The 17,651-nt window shown below is 50.2% G+C and overlaps 1 protein-coding gene across 3 annotated transcripts in view; it reads right to left on the reverse strand.

Annotated features, from left to right (window-relative positions):
- The window catches only part of Slc43a2 (solute carrier family 43 member 2), a 38,158-nt gene extending 23,950 nt beyond the window's left edge, over positions 1–14,208 (reverse strand). For all 3 annotated transcript variants that reach the window (XM_074046567.1, XM_074046568.1, XM_074046566.1), the window contains exons 1-4: positions 14,049–14,208; positions 4,640–4,847; positions 2,793–2,848; positions 1,815–1,891 (exon numbers count right to left, since the gene is read on the reverse strand). In XM_074046567.1, coding sequence (XP_073902668.1) covers positions 1,815–1,891; positions 2,793–2,848; positions 4,640–4,847; positions 14,049–14,208 — 501 coding nt within the window. The remainder of the gene's footprint in view (positions 1–1,814; positions 1,892–2,792; positions 2,849–4,639; positions 4,848–14,048) is intronic.
- Positions 14,209–17,651: the final 3,443 nt, after the last annotated feature.

The raw sequence follows: 17,651 nt of genomic DNA on the forward strand, positions 1-17,651 counted from the left end.
TTGATGAAAGGGTTGGTGGTTTTCACACTGTCCAAGAACAAACAGAATCGACTCCCGTTTCACAATTTACACAACTTAATGGAATCTGTGTATTTTTGAAGTGTGAACATACTTCCCACAGTTTCAACATTTGTTTTCTTTTGGGAATTTGTGTGTTTAAAAGGAGGGTGGAGAGGGGAGTGTCTAGTTCTCACACCTGTAATTCTATCTACTTGGGAGGCTGAAATCAGGAGGATCAAAGTTCAAGGCCAGCCTGAGCAAACAGTTCACAGGACCCCCATTTCCAAAACAACCAGAGCAAAAGGGGCTGGAGGAGTGGCTCAAGTGCACCTGCACTGCAAGCGTGAAGCCCTGAGTTCAAACCCCAGTGCCACAAAAAAAAAAAACAAAAAACTACCTGGTTAAAAAAATAAAATAAGCTGAGAGTAGTAGGCACCTATAATTCCAGCATTCAAGAGTTCCAGGCCATAGCACACGTGAGTCCTTGGGTTCGATCCCAGCACCAAAAAAGAAAAGACAAAAAAAAAGTTCCAGGCCAGCCTGGGCCACACAGAAAGTTCGGGGCCAGCCTGGGTTACAAAATGAGACCCTGTCTGTAGACAAAAACAAAAAATATATATAAATAAATAAGTCCCAAAGAGTACAAAGTAACTCTCCCTGGTAACAAGCAGAGGCAAAACCACCGAGTCCCTAAATGGATGTATGTCACACACGCCCACGAACACCTTTACCCAGAGCATGTCACACACACTGCCTGCACTGGCTTTTCTAACCTAACATGGACTGCAGTGAACTTTCCATGTCCACAGACCTAGGCCCAGGCACTTCCAGCAAGGCAAATGCAGGAAGGGGCAACAGAGAAGGCGTTGGATACAGCCTTCATGGCCTATAGGCAGTTCATGGAGATGACAACTCCTTACTAAAGGACCAGAGTCCCCAGAGCTCCCTTACAGCAAAGCAAGGATCTCTCAACAGTGTGGCTCCTGACTCACAAGCATAAAGGAAGATCAGAAACCAGAGTGCACTGCAAACAGTAATGGTAGATATGGTATCCTAAAACCTCTTTCACAGGTAAACTGAGGCAGGCGAGATTTCTCTGTTGGACAGAGTGTCTCAGAAGAGCATCTCTGAATGGCACACTGGCCCAATCAGGCCCTCTGGAAAAGACTTTTGTCCCTTCTTTGATTTCTTTCAACCTGCACCTTCCTTCTGCCCCCTCATCTCAAAAAGAAGCCCATTTTGTAGACCCTATGCTCCCAGAAGGGGACACTCAGCACTGTGCAGAAACATCTCCCTCTCCAGATGGACTACTGTGCCCTGGCTTTGAGAATATCAAGAAGAGAGCCACAGGTGCTTCTCTGGATTTTTCCATTCAGTTCTGGGTAAAGGCAAAGGTGGGGACTGGAGAAATTCCCAGGGAGATTTGCTTATTGGTTGCACTGTTAGTCAGAGCTTCCAGAGACCCTGGGAACAACAGCATGGAAAATAAGAGGAAAAAGTGGGAAGGAAGAACAACAGCCCTTTTCTCCCTGCTCCTGTCTTCCCTAAGTGCATGGCTAGTGAGCTGCTTCCTCAGCACCAAAGTCAAGGGCAGAAAGCAGAGAGCGAGTCACCCTGTGAGCCATGTACTGCTGCCTGCTGGACCTCCCAGCTTGGGAGGCCATGACGGCCTTGCACCCACAGTCCCTGCACTGCTTGGGACATCAGGCAATGTGAGCAAATGGAAGGCAAGGAAGTGGAAAACAACAAAAGCTGCCTCAAGTTCACAAGCAGATTACTAATCTAGAGAACGCTCTTAAAAAATCAATACTTACCGTTAGTGAGGTGAAGGTCATGCACATCCCACCAAAGCCATTCAGAGCCAGAGCAATGAAGATGAGCACAGAGAGAGCTGTAGGAAAACAGAGTCATAAGCAGGGAACCACAGCTGAGCTTTGGGGAGGCCAGGGCTTGGCCCAATGCTTGGCCCAATGCCCGGCATGGAGCAGGCTCCCCATAGACACAGAACAAATGGAGGAGAAGCCATCTGGAGTTAGTGCCTGACACCTGGGGAGCTGGAGCGGCCTCTTCTTCACCCTCCTCTTTCTGCCTACCTCACAGAGCTTGAGCTCTTGCAAAAGGCACATGCCCACACTTCTTTCTCCATTGACCTAGCTGCAAGAAAGAGGCCCAAAAAGGCTGCTTCACTGACACTGACACTACAAACTTAAGTTCCTGAAAGTTAGTAGATGAACCTGGCTGAGATTTTGGCAAGATGCAGAGGTCCTATTTTAGGTCCCCCCCTCCCCAGGGCCTTGCACTTGCTAGGCAGGCACTCTGCCACTTCAGCCATGCTCTCAGTCATTGGCATTTGTTCTGAAAATCCCTGAATCAACAGCTCTGAGCAGGGATAGAGACAAGGTGGGTTCTAGGCCATCCTTCAAGTGCTGGCTTGTGTTGGCCTTAAGAAGGCTCAGTTCACGATTTCTGCACAGAGGGTCATGTCCTACAAGTGTCCTGGTTCTTCGAGTTCATCTCTCAGGGTGGCATCAATAAGGCCACCAGGGACTGGATTGGCTTGGTGATGAGAAGAGGGCTTTATGCACCCTGAGAGCTCCTTTTAGCCTTCTTCTTGGGGTGATTACTCTCTTACTTGCCACCCATTTGAGGTAAGTCACCCCTTTGAGATAAGTCCCTTCTATCTTGAGCAGAGAGTACCAGGTCTGGTACAACATGTAAGAGCAGGTAGGCTAGGAAGCTCCTCTGGACAGTCTCCTAGTCCCGACTAAAGGGTAGAGGAAAGGCATACTCACAGTTTGGGTTACTTGCTCCATAGGCAATCAGCAAGCAGGAGACAGCAAAGCAAGCACTGAAACCAAGCAGAAATAATAGTACATTGTTTCTCTGTGTATCACTGCTATTATTATGTATTGTTATCATGTGGAGGTATTTACTATGTGTCATTTCAGAACATTAACAATCACTACCTCCCCAGTACCACCAAAAAAAGAAAAAAGAATCATGACCTCATTTAGCCATTCTAGAGGCTAGGGGCCCACTTCAGTGGCAGAATGCTTACTTAGCATTAACAAGGCCTTGGGTTTGATCTCCAACACCAAAACAAATAAATACTCTTAAGGAGAATAATTTGCCCCAATTTATTGATGAGGAAAATAAATCTCATTTATAAAAACAAACAATACTTGGGCATGGCTCAAGTGGTAGAAAGCTTGCCTAGCAAGCTTGAGGTCCTAAGTTCAATCTCTAGTATCAAAGGAAAAAGAAAAAAAAAATTTTAAAAACCAAAAAACTTAAGTTCTTGGGGGGTGGGAATATAGCTCAGTGGTAAAGAGCTTGCCTAGCATGTGCAAGGCCCTGGGTTCAATCTCAGCACTGAAAAAAAAAAAAAAAGAGCTTTCCAAGGTCTCCTAGCTAGTAAGAGGCTAAGGTAGGGCTTCAACCAGGTCCTGTGAATACCACACTGTGCTGCCCCTCCCACCCTCAGAGTGGAGAGGACCAAGGCTCATTCCTCAGGTTCCTGGGCCCACTCAGCCAGGGGTGGACAGAGCCCACCAGGCAGCGGAGATGACAGGCTGTGCCCGAATACCTCCACTTGGCTCTGCCCAGAATAGCAAGGTCTCTTTAGCTCCAAGGAGAGAACAGCACTGATCACCCAGTCATGGTCACAGGTCTTACCCACAGCGAACCACTGCCATGGAGGTGATCATCCTCTATTGGAAATGGCTTGGAAGGACCTTGACCTAAGGGAGTCAGTAGATGGTGAGCTGGTCCCAAGTCTGACAGAGTAGAGCTTTACAGACCAGGGACACACACCCCAGGGGCTGCACAACATGGTCCAGAGGGTGTTGATCTATTTGAATTTCCATTTTATAATTTTTTTTTTTGCAGTGCTAGAATCAAACCCAAGGCCTTGTACATGCTAGGCAAGCTCTCTACCACTGAGCTACATACTCAGCCTCATTTTACAATTTTCCAAATTGCATTCATTTTAATTAACTGATTAATTTTAGTTAGCTCTTACTTTTTACTTTTTGCAGTGGTGAGTATCAAACCCAGGGCCTTGCTCATGCTGGGCAAGTCCTCTACTACTGAATAACACCTTCCAGTCCTTGTATGTTTGTATATGTACCATAAAGCACAGAAAATATTAAGAATGGCATACGTGGATTCTGGTATAGCTTAGTGGTAGAATGCTTGCCTAACATGCATAAGGCCCTGTTCCAGCACCACAAAAAGAAAGCATGAAGGAAGGAAGGAAGAATGAATGATATATGTGTATACCATTTATAACATATACTGTGCTTATATTGCAGGTATATGTTCAAAATCTTTTTTTCCTTGTGGAAAAAAAAAAAAAAAGAGTTTGGAAACCAGTGTTCTTCAAGACAAGCAACTCCAGATCTCCTAGGCAGGCCTGGTCCCAGGCTTGCTTTAAGCAGTACTGGCACACAGTACCTACTGATTCGGTACCAGGTAGAGTAGAAAACCAAGTCATTTAGGGAGCCCAACAATGCACCTGCTAGCCCATTCCAGGATTCCACAGTGTACCTGCTAGCACATTCTAGGATCCCCTACAGCAGAGAACGTAGCCCGGGGACTCCACCCACCTATCCCTTTCCCCCAGGGAACCCGCACTGACCTGCCCAGCAGCCTGAGCTTCCTCGGACCATACTTGTCCATGACGATGCCCAGGGGCAGGGTGATGGCACTGAGCAGGAAGGAGCCCACAGTGAAGGCCAAATTTAGAATCTCATCCTGGGCCTTGCAGCTGAGCCACCCATTCATCCAGCTCACCTCTTCGTGCTCCGGCTCTGTGGTGCCCCCCACCGTGCCATTGGTGACATTCTCTGTGTGTGTAGAGGAAAGGAACATGGAAGGGATTCCCAAAGATCAGAGGGGCAGGTGCGCATCAGTCACCCCAGTGGGAATGCCAGAGCTGCCTCTGAGCCTCTTGAAGGCTCCGGTGACCACAGCAGGCTTGGATGTCCATTTGGCCCAAGCACGGTGAAGCAATTAACGTAAGGGTTCTCAACTTTTGTAGGAATCATGGACTCAGGGAATCCTAAAGAAAGCTAGAAAGCACAAAGTTTTGTCCACAATTTCAGTGCTTCATGTGTTCCTTGAAGTTCCTAAGAGCCCCAGGTTAGAGTTCCCATTCTTGAATCTCCTATACCCTGTAACAGCAGACCTCAAGACTGCCTTGGCTGTGGGCCCCAGACTTTCTAGAACCCTCTCAGCAGCTCTGTCCATGGACACACCCCGTAGTCATAGTGCTAGTCTCGCTACAGTGCCCTGGTTCTCCTCTGCGGAGACTGAATGGGCCTTCTTGCCTCCTCTGTTAGGAAGTTTAGTTGACTTCTCCAACACAGAACAGGCCATATGTCATCTTTTCCCCCTGGTATTTTTATAGCATAACCACCAAACTTACTGTATCTTAGAACCCTTTTGGAAAGGGTTTGTTTTGTTTTGTTTTGTTTTTGATGGTACTGGGGTATGAACTCAGGGCCTTGCACTTGGCAGGCAGGTACACTACAACTTGAGCCATACTCCTGAGTCCTTTTCTGCTTTAGTTATTTCTCAGATAAAGTCTTGCACTTTTTGCCTTGGGCCAGCCTAAGACCACAATCCTCCCACCAACACTTCTGATAAAACTGGCATTATAACTACAAACCTCCGTGCCTGGCTTGTTAATTGAGATGGAGTCTCAGTAACTTTTTGCCCAGGCTGGCCTCCAATCATGATCCTCCCCATCTCCGCCTCCAGAATAGCTGGGATTACAGATGTGTGTGCCACCACGCCCAGCTCTGAGATACACCTTTCTTCTTTTTCTCCCTGGGGTCATTGTATCACTGTCTTCTGTAACCACACCCAGACCCTGCTGGGTGCTGAGCCTGGTGTGTTAGCTGCACTTGTGTTGTAATTTCAGCCTTTAAGGGCCCCCTCCAAAGTCCAACCAGCACGAAAACAACAAAAGGGAGGAAAATATGCTGCTGTAGCTAAGGGTGGGAGGATGGGGACAAGCTGGGAGTAGGACTGCTAGTTAAGAGATGCTGACTAACCCTGTGGAGACAGAGCTGACTGACTAGATGCAAAAGCCAAGGAAATATATTCCTCAGGTAACTGCCTGCCTCCTCACTACAGGCCTCAGGCGCCAAGGCTAGAAAGCTGAGGTCGGCAAAGGCTTGCCCAGGCCTCTCAGGGCTGCCCCAAACCACTGAGAAGAGAGTAGTCGGGCTTATTCATGTCATAGGCCAGCCTCTGACCTGCCAGCCCTGCTGGGGGAATGTTGAGATTGAAGTGCCAGAACCTGACCTCTGAATTCTAAATTTGGTTCCCTTACTTCCTATTTGTACAACCTTGGAGGAGTGACTTGATCTTGCTCTCAGTTTCCTTATCTGAAAGTGGACATAACAGATCAATAGCAATATACCTCTAATTTTTTGGAAAGAGCGGTGAGAAAATCCAGACATTATTCTAGGCTGAGGTTGTGGCTCAAGTGGCAGAGCAATTGCCTAGCATGCATGAGGCCCTGGGTTCAATCCCCAGTACCTCCAAAAAAAAGGGATAATCCTCTAAAACTCACACATAGAAAAGGCTCAGTAAATAATAGCTAAAAGTTATTATTATTTTTTGCAGTACTGGGGCTTGAACTCAGGGCCTTCACCTTGAGCCACTCCACCAGCCCAATTTTTTGTGATAGGGTATTTTGAGATAGGGTCGTACAAACTATTTGCCCAGGCTGGCTTTGAACAACTATCCTCCTGATCTCTGCCTCCTGAGTAGCTAGGATTACAGGCATGAGCCACCAGTGCCTGGCTTTTTTTTTTTTTCTTGTGGTACTGGGGTTTGAACTCAGGGCCTCATGCTTGCTAGGCAGGTACTCTACCACTTGAGCCATTCCACCAGCCCTTTTTTTTGTGTGTGTGTTGGGTATTTTCAAGATAGGGTCTCTTGAACTATTTGTACTAGGCTGGCTTTGAACCACGTTCCTCCTGATCTCTATCTCCTGAGTATCCAGAATTACAGATGTGAGCCACTGGCACCCAGCTAAAGTTATTATTATTTCTATTATTGGCTCAGGATTTGAGTAATGATTCAACTGATCAGGAGCAGAGCTGGCCCAAGTGCAGGGAGAACAGCACAGTACGTGCATGTGGTAGCATGAATATGTATTCAGTCTCACTGGGCTTCTGAGCCCTGAGGGCAGGGACTGTGCTCTGGTTACCTCCTGTCCCTGCACTCCAGCAGGCTCTGGCCCCAGTAGCTGTTTACTGAATGAGTGAAAACAATGGAACCGGATCACAACGGCCAAAAGGATCAAGACAGAGGAAAGGAAAAAGGATGTGCAGAACCAAGGTGCAGATAGAGGGGATTTAGGGAGATTATAGCCACAAGGTTAACTGCTGAAACCACAGAAATGAAACCTAATAAGCCGCCCCTGTCACTTTCTCTCACTTTTCCAAAAGTGTCCTCTGAGCCCACTAGGATGCAGGTCAGAATGGTCCTGGTGTTGCCCTGGCAGCAGGCCTGAGCCACTGGCTGTTGGGCAGCTCTTGGAAGGGCAGAGCTACTTCACAGGTGGGCACTGGTTTCAGGTGTCAGCCCTGCCAGCAGCAGCAACAGGAACTGGATCTGCAGTGGGGGGGACAGGGCTTCTACCCAGCAATGACCATTTCCAGGTTAATGTGCAGATATGAACCAACGAGCACAGGTGTGATGAGAGAGGATGGTGAGCCAGGTGTCGCTGGTGGCTCACTCCTGTAATCCAAACTACTCAGGAACAGAGATCAGAAGGATAGCAGATCAAGACCAGCCCAGGAAAATAGTTCTCTGGACCCTATCTCAAAAATACCAGACAAAAAAAGGGCTGACAGAGTGGCTCAAGTGGTAGAGTGTCTGCCTAGCAAGCATGGGGCCCTGAGTTGGAACCCCAGTACCACTTAAAAAAAAAAAAAGTAGATGGTGGAGGGAGGGCACCACAGGACCACGAATGGCCAGCCTGGTGAGAACTGATTGTGGCCATGCAGGATCTGGAGCCAGTTACTACACCCAGGGACATGGAGTGGCATGTGTGCGCATATAAGGAGGGGTTACCCCTCAGGACTCTCAGAGAGGAATCGCAGCTGGATCCCTGATTTTTCTCATCAAGAGACTGAACATAAAATTCCAAGGCCTTGACTAGGAATGTAGCTCAGTGGTACAGTACTTGCCTAGCATGCATGAGGCCCTGGGTTCCATCCCTAGCACCAAAGGAAAAAAAAATCCCAAGGCATGTACCCAAGGCAGCCTCCTTGATATGCTAGAAGTGGGCATAGGAGTGGAAATGTCCAAAATTGTGTGGAGATCTGGTCACCCCTTAACTAGACAGGAGGCCTCTGAATAGAGGGGCTGGGGTAGCACTGAGGGTGTTTGTCCTTCCGTCTTTTATCCTGGAACCACTACACACGGAGACAGGAATCTACACTTTGGGCTACTAGCCTTCTGTCCTTAAAGAAATCACTGCCAATGGGGCCACCTGGCACTCTTCCCGCCTGCGTCCAGCCCGTGATGTTCAGCAACAGATGAATCTGGGGATTGGAGGGGCTGGGTGGCCTCACTTGTCTTCCCAGGGAGCAATGTGAGAGTCTCTCACTCCTGGAGGGAATTAAGGACTTGAGGCATGGCTCAAGTAGTAAAGTGCTGGCCTAGTAAGCACAAGACCCTGAGTTCAAACTCCAGTCCTTCCAAAAAAACAACAAAAAAGTGAACCAATGCTGGAGGGAATTAAACCTTTGGTGAATCCAGAACCCTTGTTAGCAGTAAACAGTCCACACAGAAAATCTCAGTGCTAGCAGATGCCCAAACTCCGTCACACCTCCACTGCCTCTCTCCCTCTGCTCCCACTGGGCCCTGGTGGGCCAGGATGGAGACAAACACATAAGCACCCAGAAAGTGCCAAGCCCTAGGGTGCCCCCCGCTCCTGGCCTAAAGTTCAGCTCTCACCTAGCCCAGCCTGCTTGGGGTCACACCTGTACCTGTTCATTAAACAGATGCCTCTACAGAAGGCAGCCAGAGTGGCCCAGCCTAGCCCAGCCATGGAGGGCAAACCAAGAGGACAGGCAAGGAATTGGTGTGGCAAGAGTGTGCTGAAAACAGGAGTAAGGCTGCCAGGGCCAGGGCCAGGGAAGAAAGAACAATGCCCTGTACTGTTGGGCCTTGCTCAGAAGACTGACAAACAAGATCTTTACAGAGGAAGCAGGGGAGGAAAGAGGGTGGTGTGACCCCACTCAGGCTCTCCTTGAACTCTCACGCATCCAAGGGGTCTCCCTCATCCAAGGCAAACAAAGAGTGGGGAGCCTCCAGAATAGCTCTTGGAGATGCTGAGAGCACCAAGGTGTATATGGCTGGTGACGCCTCTAAATTCCTGGGCAGCCCCTTCTCTGACTGGCTGCTTTCTAAGCCCTTCCGCTCCAGAGGGTGGACCCCTGGGGGTGCTGCTGAGGGTACCTGCCCCAGGATCTCCAATCCTTATTCTATCCGGCAACAGGAAGCAACATCTCAGTCCAGCGGGGGAGATGTGGGTGAGAGGTCGGCTGAGCCAGAGCAAACAAGAGGCAGGACAGTCAGAGTCTGAGCCCCTCATGTCGGTCCCAGCAGCAGGAGCCTCTTCTTTGCAGAGTGTGACCACTGTGCCCAGTGGGATTCAATCCCTCAGTCATGTAGTGCCCTTCTACTCTGACCCCATCTCCCACATGACAGTATGGGGAGATTTAGAGCAGATAAGTCACTTGCAAAAGGTATAGGAGGCCAGGCACTGGTGGCTCAGGCCTATAATCCTAGCTACTCAGGAGGCAGGGATCAGGAGGATCACAGTTCAAAGCTGACCTGGGCAAATAGTTCCCAAAACCCTATCTGGAAAAAACCTTTCACAAAAAAGGGCTGGTGGCTCAAGGTGTAGGCCCTGAGTTCAAGCCCCAATACTGCTATCAGAGCCCAAAGCTCCTGCTCTTTATCATTGGCTATACTGACGCAGTCCAAGCAGGTTAGGGGCAGGCTGCCTCAATGAAGGAATGGGCTGGGAAGATGTCACACAGTGCTTGGGTAACACCAGGAGTCCCTTAATATTGCCTAATGAGAATGGGATTGCTTCCTGGCCCTCCCAAAAGGCCCTGAAAGCCAGCCCAAGTTGGGCAGGACCTTCAAGCTACACTAAAAGGCCAGAGGAGGCAGGCGGATGTGGGGGAGGGAAATTAGGTCATGAAATGAGAAGGAAGAAGGTAGGGCTGGTGGGGACAGCCAAAGGCACAAGCTCTTTTCTAAGGCTGTGAGCATCAGCTTTTAGCTCTCTTACTCATTTCGATGGAATTGGTTTTTAATTCAAAATAAACTGGGGATGGACTGCAGGTGTAGCTCAGTGTGTCTGCCATGTGTGAGGCCCTGGGTTTGATCCCTAACTCTGCAAAAATAAACAAATAAATGAATAAACAAACTGGAGGAAAAGTACAAACAAGCTGAGCATGGTGGTACATGCTTATAATCCCAGGACTTGAGAGGCTAAGGGAGGAGGACTGGGAATTGGAGAACAGCCTGGGCTACATATTGAGACCCTGCCTCAAACAAACAAACAATATTCATATTCATATTCATAGCAATAAAAGTGAAAGGTTGAAAGTTGTCAACCATCGACTCGTGGGCATGAAAGAAGCCCATAAAAAGGGAGGACCTTGAAGCAACAAGGAATTCTACCCACAAGCAGGGAATTCTGTCCTCCCCTAGGGGACAGCAGGCTCTCTGCCCTCTCAGGGACTCAGAAGCCAATGTCCTGCTCTCAGGGTGTGCACCCCATCACCACAGGCAGAGTGACTGCAGTGGCCAAGAGCACAAAACTGGTGTCTGCCTTCATGCTCACGGTTAGGCTGTGACTTCTACCTTATAGCCCTCACCCCACACCCAGCACGTGACAAGCCCTCAATAGTTCATCAGACCCTGTGAAAGGTGAACTGGATGTTGGGCCTCTGTCTCCATGGCTTCCTTCCTGCCTATCTTGAGAATAAAATTCAGTCTTTCCAAGTGTCCCCCTAGGTCCTGCATGTCCTGGCCCCTTCCCACCTCCTCAGTCATCTCCTGCTGGGCCAGGTCTTTCTCTCATCTCCTCCAGGGTATAGCCTGCTCCAGGGCTCTCAGCCCCCCGCCCTCTTCTCCTGACTCACCAATCCAGGCCTCTGCCTAAACCTCAGAGAGGCCTCTCACCCAATCCCAACTACATCTCCACTGTTGGTCTCGCCGGGCACACTGGGCTTCACGGGGTCTATGTACAATGAGAGATCAAGTGTGGGTGGCCACAGCAGCCATGTCTAGAGGCCAAAAGGACAGAGTCCTAGGAAAGCCCCATTCTTCCCCAACTGGGTCTCTTGTCCACATCAGGGGACCTGGGAAGTATCCAGCTGCCAACAGTGGATGGATAGCATGCAAGGCTTATGAAATGCCAGAACCCAGCTGCCCAGCTCCAGACCATCCCCTCTCCTTACTGTCTGGTGAGCAAGGCAAAACAAGCTGAGGGACAAGAGAGAAAGGAACTATTTCTTTTCTTCTCTCACCTTAAGCTGGAACCTAACACAGTGTCTGTAGCTAGATTCTGGCTCAAGTCCTGACAAGGAGTTCTGAGAACTTTTCAACAGGTTCAGGCAAATTTCCTTTAGAAAAACAACTCAAGCCGGGCGCCAGTGGCTCACGCCTGTAATCCTAGCTACTCAGGAGGCAGAGATCAGGAGGATCAGGATCGAGGTTTGAAGCCAACCTAGGCAAATAGTTCTGGAGACCCTATCTTGAAAAACCTTCACAAAAACAGGGGTGGTTGAGTGGCTCAAGGTGAAGGCCCTGAGTTAAAGCCCAGTACCACAAAAAAAAAAAAAGAAAGAAAGAAAGATAGAAAAGAAACTCAAGCATCAGTCCTAACAGCAACCAAAAGCTAAGAAATGTGCATCTCAACCAGCTGTAAATTGATCAACTCTTCAAAAGTTTGATTGAATAAATTCAATAAATGACCTAATTGCTTCTCTGCACTTCAGCCATCCACCAAATCTGACATTAGGCCTAAGTGCAAACCTTGACCCTAACTTTGCCCGGAACTGCCAGTCAAGTAGACACAGAAGCTTCTGGCTCTGAAAGACAACAGGTTAGATAGACTCCAAGAAGCAAGGAGCAGGGAGGCCAGAGAGATAAGCTGTGTGGAATCAGCAAGCTTTCCCGCCAAGGATGCTGGGTCAGCAAGTTTGCCAGATAATCAGAAAAACCAAAATCAGAAGCAGGAGCAAAGGCACGGGATAAGAAGTTGATGTTCAACCTACAATCCTGACCCTTCACCTTCACTTTGGTTTGTAGGAGTAAACTGTCAAGTCTTTCAAGGGCTTACATACCAACTCAGCGCTGTGTTGGCACAATCTCTGGACTCCTCCCATTCAAAGGAAGGAAGAAGTCAAGGTTCCATTAATGTAGTGACCAGCTCCATGCTGTCAATACCATACAATAAATTATAGAAGTGAACAATGTATTACAAAAAAAGAAAAACAAACCTAGACTCTGACCTTCCTAACATCACTGTGAGTCAAGAAAAAACTGACCACAACAATTCTCTGGCCGGGATGAGATACTAAAAGCTCTGTCCAAGGACCAGGGATGATGATTTTGTTGTTGTTGTTTTAAACTCTCTGTGTACCCTGAAAGAGACTGAGCCAACCACTCCAACCTGTTCCTTCCAGAAGAGTCATTAATCTCCTAACAGCTCTTGGGCAAAACAGAAAGCTAGTTCAGGGAACAAGGTCTGACTCTCCCATCTCCCAAGATTTCTTGCTGATGTGGGGAAAGGCCTGCCAAGAACCCTTAGGCTATTAGGAAATATTTTTGAGTGGCTAAAGGCTAAAGGTTGGTTATAAATGATATACTTTCTGCCCTCTCCCAGGCAGCCTCCGAATTCCCTCCCTTTCTCCCACCCTTAACCTCTGCTGCTATCTCCCTAGACACTGGGATAACTCTGGAATTCTCTAGGCAGATCAGAGAAGAGAAACAGGAAGGATTCCACTCTGGGTTACAGGCATCGAGAACTGATCCAAAGCCTTCTCTTTCTGCTAAGTAAGAACTTTAGAAATAAAAGGCACACTGGTGGTGACCCAACGGTCACATGTGGGATTTCTCCATCAAAGGGGTCAGGCACTTGGGGAGACACCTATTATGCAGCCACTGCTGGGACTAGGGAGGAGGTAAAGGGAAGCCTGTCCTATAAGGTTGCCTAGGGAGGAGGGTAGAGGTTGGGAACTGCTTTGGCCCTGTGGGTAGGCTGATCCTACTGACCTGCAGCAATCCAAGTGGGAAGGTGGGGTGGGGCAGATTTCATGTACACAGCATCCTCAGCCTGCCTCCTGCAACACTAATGGTGGGTCAAAGAGAAGGGAGCAAACCTAGCATCATTTCCATAACTGCCCCCCTTCCTCTTCCTCCCCATGGGGGTGGAAATCCACTAAGATTTCTCACAGTCATAGGAGGAAATGGCCTTTGGAGAAACATAAAGCAGTAAAAACAGACAAGAAATTATATCTAGCAAGCCCTTAGGAGATTTCATAATGGCCTAACTGAAAAACATCTAGACTGTAGATGAAACCTCCCTGGGGTGGAGGGAAAGCCACTTCCTCTTTCCTGCTGCACCCTAGACCCTGAATCAAGAGTTCCTCTTTCTTACAATCAGGGAGCAGCATGTTTACTGCAAGAAAGCAATGCTGCAGGCACTGGGCAGACAGGAGTCCAGCTGTTCCAAACTGATAGAAAAACTGCTGGATGTGGGAGTTCTGAATCTACCACAGGCCCCAGCTTGGCAAATCAGATTACTCAGAGCCTCAGTTTCTTCACCTACAAAACAGGGACGATGATAACGATATGTAAACCAGCAGTTTGGCGACGATCAAAAGGGCATTTGGATACCAAAGAGGCGCTGCGCAGAGAGGGAGCATTGCTGGCTAGGTCTTCATCACCACCCACCCCTCCCAGGAACCTGTCCCAGTCCCAGGCGCCCAACTCACCTGGCTCAGTACACAAGTAGGAGTAAAAACCCTCCGACTTGAGCATGATGAGCAGCGAGCCCCAGCCCAGGAGGACTGCCGAGAAGAGGAGGTTTTCCAACACAGCGGTGCAGGCCATCCACCAGCGGCGCCGATGGGCAGTGGCCAGGGTGGGCGCCATGGTGCGATGCTGTGCGGCGGCCTGGCTCCTGCTCCGGCTCTGCAGCCACCTGCGCATAGACCTCGGCGTCAGCGCCGGCCCAGCCCAACCCATCCCGCAACCGCCCCCCCCGGCCGCTGCCGCAGGGCACAGAGCTTGTCATCCCCTCCGCGACCCCGGCTGCAGGTGCGCGCTGTAGGTGCGCGCAGCGCAGGAAGCAAGACCCTGCCCTGCTCGGGACCTGGGCCACCCCTATATCCGCTGCAGACTCGTACCGCTGCCCTCGGCTGTACTGGAGCCACCCTGACCAGGCAGGAAGACTTCTCGCTCAGCTCACTCCGAGGTAAACCGAGGCATGGAAGCGGGAAGGGTCTAACGCATGTTCAAGGACGTGGAACTAGTCCTGGCCGCAAGAAGGATTGACATAGCTAGCTTGGGGGCCGGAAGCGGAGGCAGCTTGAGGTATGATCACCTGCGCAAGGGCACACATGATAGCTACCACTCCCAGGGACCCTAACAGGCTCCGTCCCGCCCGCACTCAAGACCCTTTCCAAGACCTGGTTCCTTCAACCACAAGATCAGCGCACCGAGCCCCGGAATGGCCCGCCCACGGCGCGCTCATTGGCCTCATGGCACAGGAACTGCCGCGCCATTGGCCACTGTCTAGGTCGCTAGGCGCTGCGGCCACGCGAACCCCGCATGGGAGAGGCGAAGCCGGTTCAAACCGGCGGCGCGAGCTAGCCGCGAGACCCCGGGTCCCGGGCTGTTACCTCGGCAATCAGCCGTTTCCATGGGAGCAGACCCCCAGTCCCTCCATCCTTCAGCTCCCTCCTCTATTCACCATCTCTTCCTTGGCGGCTCCTAACCCTGTCCAGTCTTTTTCCTCTCATATTCACCTATTTTCTAGGCCACTTCTTGTGTAGCTTCTTCCTTCCCCCCGGACCCCCGCCCGAGGCCCCCATCCCGGGGATCCAGCTCACCCAACTCCGAAGTGTATCGGGCCCGCCCGACGCTTTTTCTGTCCTCTTTTATTCCAGCCCTTTTATTCCGACCCTAAAATGAAAAACACTGCTGCCCGCTGATTGGCTGAGTGGGGGCTGGAAACAGACGTTGACCAATCAGCAGCCACCCACCCGCCCCCCGGCAAGTAGAAGCCGGTTCCGGCCGGACTTGGAGACAAACAAGAGAGATGGGGGGGCTGGGGGCAGCTGCGGGCAGTGTCTCGGCTTTGCCGCCTCAAACTGGAGTCAGTGCCGGACCGGGAACCTCCGGGGGCCTTGCCATATATTGTCTCCTGACCCTGCCCGGAGTCTTGACCCTAAGGTGGGTCCCAGGCTCGGTGTTCCTGCGTCCCCCAAACTTCCCCAGCTGCGTGGAAGTCCCGCGCTACGCCCAGCTCGGTTCTCTGTTCTTCTCTGGCCCGCTACATAGTCCGCAATTCTCCCATGTCCTAGGCACCGCGCCCAGATGCTCTCGCTTCGCACGGGTTCAACTTTGGAAGCCCCCCATCGCCTCCTCCCCACGCAGCGCTGCTTTGTGCCTGTTCCTCGTTCTCCCGCCCCTGATGGTCCCTATCCAGGCGCATTCTGCGGGTCTCAGATCCCCGGACCCCTGTCCAAGCGTAGTGTACATCTTCCCCGCTCTCCTGATTCATTGGCCCCTAACCCTCTCCTAAGTGTCACCTGCCTGTCCTCGTAGGTGTCCCTTGACAAGTCTTGCAAGCAGGAGGTGGGGCTTTGTCTCTGTCCCGTATTAAGTCTACGTCTTTTGCTGCTTTGTTCAGACGGTAGTCCCCCATCCCTGCTCTCCTCAGGGACCGTACCTAGACCGGTCATCTTGGTGCTCCCCGCCCTCATTCCCTGTTCCCGAGCCTCTCTTTCAGGTAAGGGTTCTCTCTGCAAGGCGTTGCTGTGAGTAACGGCAAGCGGCTAGCATGTCTGGCCTCGGAGAGCCCAACAGGTCTGGAAAGGTCCCGGGGGCTCCAGCCTCCCTGTGTAATCGGCTGGACCTGCCCCGAACAACTGCCAAGGCAGGGGGATGGAGCCCCGGTTCTGAAGGTTCAGCTGCCTGGCTGCGTCTCCCTGATCAAAGGCAATAGCCTAAGCTTCGGTCTCCCCCAGATTCCGTGTACCACGGGAGCTGGTTTACCCCAGAGCCACGAGAGTCCCAAAAGCCTCCTGCTCCACTTCCCCTAGTACCAGTGCGCCCCCTGCTGCCGTAAACCCGCCGCTGGCCACCCTGCAAGGGCTCCCTTTCCCATATGGGGAGAAGAGTAGGTTTGGGGTCCTGGGCTAGTTACCCACCCTGCAGGATCTCACCCACTCAAGGTTTCAGCTGCCACCTGAGAAATCTCCAGCCCCTCACCCGGCTTCCCTGAGTCACATGCTTGAGGACCCTCTGCAGACCCTTACCTCTCTAAAGTAATGTGTTCTCCCTCAAAACTCTGCCCCGTTCTCCCTCAGACAACAGTACCATTATCTACTGAAGTTAGGTACTGTGAACCATCCTTTCAACAGATACCTGCTACACCCCAACCCCACCACATCACAGCCGCCTCTCCTGTTTATCTAATCTGTTCATTCTTGTCCCTACCATAGAACCACTGTTCATCGGCCTGGTCTCAGCTTCTCAGATCTAACCCTCACCCCATCCCAGTGACTTACGGGAAATAAAAATCTGATCTTGGTGAATCCTTCAGAAATACTATACTATTTGTGCTGCAAAATAAAGTTCAAGTTCCCCAAACTGACCCACCAATCTTTTCCTCCCTCTAGAAGCTGTCTGACCTGCCTGGTTCTAAATTCTCCAATCACATGGAATTACCTATGGCTCCTGCTCTACTGTTCTTCCAGTTCTGACCCTCAACATAGCCTGGTCTTGGACAGCACTTCTTCCAGGAAGCCCTTCCCTTGCCACTCTCCAGAATCCCTTTGCTGTCTTTGTCCATTGATGGCCTTGTTTTATAATTATCTATTCATCTGTATGTATCCCCATTTTCCCATTAACTATAAGTTCTTTGGGAGCAGGAATGTGTCTTACTTAACTTTATATAACCAGCCCTTAACTGAAGCAAGCACAAGGTGCGGAATAGGTAGAATGAAAATGTGACCAAGTAAAAAGGAAAGAAAAGTAGCAGGTGCTAGGACCCAAAATCCAAAGCTGGAGGATGATGGTAGTAACACTGATAATTACCCTTTATTGATAGTTAAACATTTACTAGATGCTTTACAATCCTTTGTGTCACTTAATCCCCACAAACCACCCTGGGAGACAGGCATTATCCCCATTTTCCAGATGAAAAACCTGGGCTTTAAATGACTTTTCCAAAGTCACAAAACAAAAAGCACTGTAACTTGAAGCCAGTATCTGAACAACTCTTTTATTTTTTGTCAGTAGACCTAAGGTCCCAACAGCAGCCTTGTGGTCAGATCATAAAACAGCTGGCAATGTGACTCAGTGGTAGA

The sequence above is a fragment of the Castor canadensis genome, chromosome 11, assembly GCF_047511655.1.
Source record: "Castor canadensis chromosome 11, mCasCan1.hap1v2, whole genome shotgun sequence".
In the NCBI taxonomy this organism is placed as follows: domain Eukaryota; kingdom Metazoa; phylum Chordata; class Mammalia; order Rodentia; family Castoridae; genus Castor; species Castor canadensis.